This window comes from Engraulis encrasicolus, chromosome 24, assembly GCF_034702125.1.
Source record: "Engraulis encrasicolus isolate BLACKSEA-1 chromosome 24, IST_EnEncr_1.0, whole genome shotgun sequence".
In the NCBI taxonomy this organism is placed as follows: Eukaryota; Metazoa; Chordata; class Actinopteri; order Clupeiformes; family Engraulidae; genus Engraulis; species Engraulis encrasicolus.
The window spans coordinates 19,496,028-19,501,027 of NC_085880.1; the positions used below are offsets into that span (position 1 = coordinate 19,496,028).

The window sequence follows — 5,000 nt, forward strand, 5'->3', positions numbered from 1 at the left end:
ATGACATAGAGTTCTACAAGGCCAGGGTCGAGGTAAACACTATCAGTGTCTTTTTACAGAGAGAGATGGGGAAGGGCTGCCTTGGATCTTAAAGCAATTGTGCAGTGCAGGCGCTCTTCAAGGGAAAAAAGGCATGTTGAACATCAAAATAAAGGAGGGTTCAGAGACAACTCTGCTATTAAGTCCTTTGTTTTATTTGTTCCACACTTGTGTGTTAAACAAGACTCTTTTTTAAAAACAATATATAATAAGCATTTACATTCTGCCGACCGAAAGCATTGCAAATTAAAGAACTGAAAAAGGATATAAAGTGTGCAGACATTTTTCGTTCATTTTTCAGTTTTTTTGTATTTATGTTTGGCACCTTGTAATCGTGAATTGCAGTGCAGTAATTCTGCAAACTTGGTCATTCCTAACAAGGAGAAAGCCATTAAATAGTTGACATTATGAATTTCTTCTCCGATGTTTAGTCTGATTTCAACTAAGCGTACAGCTAATGGACGGTTTGTATATGTATGGTTGTAAATGTCTTGTATAGTGTTTATGAAACAGCCATACTTTATCCAAACATTATCATATCATAGTATGAGTGTGTGTGAAATAATTTCTCTCTATTACAAGTCCCTTGCCCTCATAAGCTCTGACCAGAAACTGTATACAAGTATACACAATGACTGAGTCAGTAATTATGAACATATTGTATATTCACATTCATGCCTTGCCTTGGAGCAGGCTGTTACCTGATGACCGTGAATGTGTTTGTTTGTGTGTGTGTGTTTGGGGGGGGTGGGGTGCGATATGTATGTATGTATGTGTCTGTGGTCTAGGTGTTGAAGGGAGGCATCGAAGTGTGTTAATAAGTGTGTGTAAATGTGTATGTATGAGTCGTAAGAGGACAACCAGGAGATGCTGGATAACCCATTTTAGCCTGCGTATACGTTGTTTGACCTTTGGCTCCTGGAGCGACACATATGCGTAACGCTGCATTCAGGCTCTTGAGAGTTGAGATTTGTTTCTTAAAATGTGGGTATGTTAGAGCTGAATGAACACATTCTAATGCAAAATCAGGGTCCTAGCTTTTAAATGCAACTTTTTTCATGTGCTTTTCATGTGCTTATGTGCTTCAGAGGCAAAGGGCTACAATGGGTTAATTCATGTGCATGTAATATGGTGTGTGTTTATTTGTCCTGTAGGAGTTGAAAGTGGAGAGCCAGGTGTGTGTGTGTGTGTGTGTTAATGTGTTAATATTGTTTGTAATGTGCTGTATTGTAGGAGTTAAAGGAGGATAACCAGGTGCTGCTGGAGACCAAGAGCATGCTGGAGGAACAGCTGGAGGGCAACAGAGCGCGCTCAGACAAGCTACACGAACTGGAGAAGGAGAACCTGCAGCTGAAGGCCAAGATCCACGACATGGAGATGGTGAGAGGAGGAGAGAGGAGGAGGGAGGGATGTGGGGAGAGTAGATGGGGAGATGGAGAGGGGAGAGAGAGATGTGAGATGGTTAGCGAGAGAGAGGGAGGTATGTGGAGAAAGGAGGGAGTGATGGAGAGAAGAGCAGGAGAGAAGGAGAGGGAGGGATGTAGAGAGAGGAGAGAGGGGCGAAGAGAAGGAGAGGGAGGGATGTAGAGAGAGGAGAGAGGGGCGAAGAGAAGGAGAGGGAGTGATGTGGAGAGGTGATGGAGAGAAGAGCAGGAGAGATGTAGAGACACAAAGTTCTGCACTGTAAAGTTGGGAAGAGCTGGAGAGAGTGAAAACAAAGAGGGAGAGCACTTCTCACTGTGGAGAGAGATGGAGTGAACTAACCAGAAGAACGGAGCAGGGGAGAGGGGGACAGAAACACGCATAACTGTGCCGTGTGGAGAAGGAGAGAGAGTGGCAGAAGGAGAATTGGGCAGTGAGGTAGAGGAGGAGGGTGAGCATGGCAGGAGACGGGGGGACTGAGCGAGAGAAGCTCACACTTGTGCTAGTGTGCTTGGTGGTGTTGTTGCTGTGTCAGCCTTTCCGTCTGTGTGCTTTGGCCTGGGCTGTGTTTACAAATTAGGAGTGAGAGACTGGCGAATGGAGCGGAGGTAGTGGATGGCAAATATGATGAGTGTCTGCTGACTTGAAGCCCTGACAATGACTACTGTAGACGATGAAAATATTATGGATTTTGTTTACAGAGATTGGATGGATTTTGTTAAATCAGCCATAAAACGTATAATAATTAATTAGTTAAACTAAATTATATGAATGTTGCATGAGTATTCATTTATTCATGTCGGGGCAGCTGTGGTGTAGTTACGGAGTTCTGAGGACTGTAGAGGTTTGCAGGATCAGTCCCCTCCCTCAGAAATCCCTTCCTCCATCCATGGCTGAAGTGCCCTTGAGCACGGCCCCTTACCCCACACTGCTCCAGGGACTGCAACCAGTACCCTGCAATATCTGCAAGTCGCTTTGGATAAAAGCCTCAGCTAAGTGTAATGTGGTGTAATTGTTGAGCTGTTCCACACTTGTTGTGAACAAGTGTGGTGGAGACGCGCTCACACTATCGCCTAATGATTCTCACAGTTTTTAACTGGGTGCTGAATCCCACACAATAAACCAGAAATAAATGAATGAATGAAAGAAGTGAATGTCATCACTCTTTAGATCTTTTCTTAGTTTATTCGCCCCTTAGTTTATTTCGCGTCCTTCATCCACCCCTCTTCTGCCCCTCAGGAGCGCGACATGGACCGTAAGCGTATTGAGGAGCTGATGGAGGAGAACCTGACCCTGGAGATGGCCCAGAAGCAGAGCATGGACGAGTCGCTCCACCTGGGCTGGGAGCTGGAGCAGCTCTCCAAGACGCCCGAGCTCACCGATGGTAAAGCACCAAGATATAATGGACACTTCTTGATCACTAGAGGTGTCAAAAGTAAAAGTGCAAGTAAAAAAACGGCACACGCCTTAGCTCTTGGCATGCATGATCAGTTATCATTTCATGTGTTGTTAGCTGTGCGTTTCAAGGAAAGTTGAATCATTGGGGGTCCCCCAGCATGCAGGATTGACATAACTCCTAGTGTGGGTACAGGCCAGGGCATGTGAGATGGACAATAGAATGAGAATCCATGTTGTTCCCAGTGGAAGTATATACTTGACTTGACTCCGAAGGATGCACATCTGGTCAAGCAGGGAGCGTATTCCAACAGCTAGCCACTGTATGAATTTTACACTTGCTATTAGTGCCCCTCTGCCCATCTAAGAGTTGGTCATGGTTGGTGACTAGAGCTGGTCATATGAGTATATGCTTGAAAGACTTTATGGGTTTGGACAGTGTGGGCTTGAAAGATGGACTGGACCATAACCCTTTTACGCAGAGCCTCTGTTATAAACGTATTACTTATCACCCAAATGGTCATGACCAAGTCCTAATCGGTTACTTCTTGAATTGGTATAGCAATGTTGTTATGATGTAGTTGAGTCTTTTCTGCAAAGAGTGAATAGGCCCATCCACGGGGCCGTCTAAGTCAGTGTTTCCCAACCAGGGGTACGTGTACCTCTAGGGGTACGTGAGCACACCTCAGGGGGTACGCGGAAAAATGTGATAATGACAATTGAATAGAGTATAGTCACACTGGGATAAAGGAATATATAGAGAGCATGGGATAGGGGGTACTCATGGTACAACAAAAAGGCTTAGGGGGTACGCTAGTCAAAAAAGGTTGGGAAACACTGGTCTAAAGTAAGAGGCTACTCGGAGCTCTGGACCTGCCATACCGTCTGCTTGAAGGGGTAATCTCCAGTGTCAGGCCCCTCGTGTCTGTCAGTTTCATGGCCAACGGTGTGTGCTTGGCTTGACCTTGACTTGACAGTGTTTTATATGCAGTACACCTGGTCTCAGGCCACCGTTCCTGGAAAGATATGATGCGTTCAGCCCCAAGGGGCAAGCTCCATTCTCCATATGTTGCATGTGCAAGGGCATATCCTTGACTTAGAAGGTTGTGTTACTCAAACAAACACAAAGATACTTAGCCAAACTCTGAGCAAACCCTAGCCAAACTCTGTGTGAACCCTAGCAACATACTCTGTCTCGCCTCCTAATGCCCTTACCAAAGGGTTGGTCACTCACGCCGGCCACGTTTGACTACAGTTCACCCAGAGTTGGACTCTGTCCTGCCTCCAAATGCCCGTGCCAAAGGGTTGTTCACTCACGCTGGCCACGTTTGACTAGAGTTCACCCAGAGTTTGACTCTGTCCCGCCTACAAATGCCCATACCAAAGGGCTGGTCACTCACGTTGGTCGTGTGAGCATGAGGTTCGCGACACGTGACATGTGCCATAGCGAGTGCATAGACGACTTAAAAGGTTGTGTTGCGTATTCCCCTCTCTGACCCCTAGCAACGGTTCTTCCTGGCTGTAGCAAGTGTGTACGTGACGTTCCTGTACTGTCGCATGCACCTGGTCAAATGGTCAGTGTATTGCCCAGCAACAGTGTCTGTGTCTGTGAGTTCTATCCCACCGATCACCACGCCCATTAACCCACACATATCTCAACGTTTGTTGTGCTACCATAGCATTTCCTGTCTGCTACTGTAGTTCCTGTTAGGCTGCCCATTAGCCCTTCTGGATGATTTAGCATTAGCTACTGCTACCCAAATAATAGGTAATGGCGCCCTCCCTTGTAACCATGGATAAAAAGGTGGATAGCAAGTGTGTACATTTGCTCAAACAGTGACTATATTTCCCTGCAACAGAACAGTCCCTCTGTCAGAGGCGATTCTAAGGTCAGGTGGGGCCTGAAGTGGAAATTCTAAGGAATGAACATTTGAAACGAAATTGCATCTTCTGTAGTAAAGTGTAATGCGTTATTCACCATATTGGGGGCCCCAAACAGCTACCTGCCTAGCCTGGTGACAAGATGCACCTCTGCCCTCTCTGTGTCTCACCGCCAAATTCCCTGGCCCTCGACCCTCATCCTGCCCTGGCTACATCAACAGATTGTGCTCGCGAGGCTGGTTCTTAGCCACACATGGGCAATC

The 5,000-nt window shown here is 46.3% G+C and overlaps 1 protein-coding gene across 5 annotated transcripts in view; it reads left to right on the plus strand.

The window, feature by feature from the left end:
* The window catches only part of LOC134441292 (girdin-like), a 100,914-nt gene that overhangs the window by 53,893 nt on the left and 42,021 nt on the right, over nt 1-5,000 (plus strand). For all 5 annotated transcript variants that reach the window (XM_063191543.1, XM_063191539.1, XM_063191540.1 and 2 more), the window contains exons 10-12: nt 1-32; nt 1,273-1,419; nt 2,701-2,845. The exon at nt 1-32 is cut by the window's left edge and continues 127 nt beyond it. In XM_063191543.1, coding sequence (XP_063047613.1) covers nt 1-32; nt 1,273-1,419; nt 2,701-2,845 — 324 coding nt within the window. The remainder of the gene's footprint in view (nt 33-1,272; nt 1,420-2,700; nt 2,846-5,000) is intronic.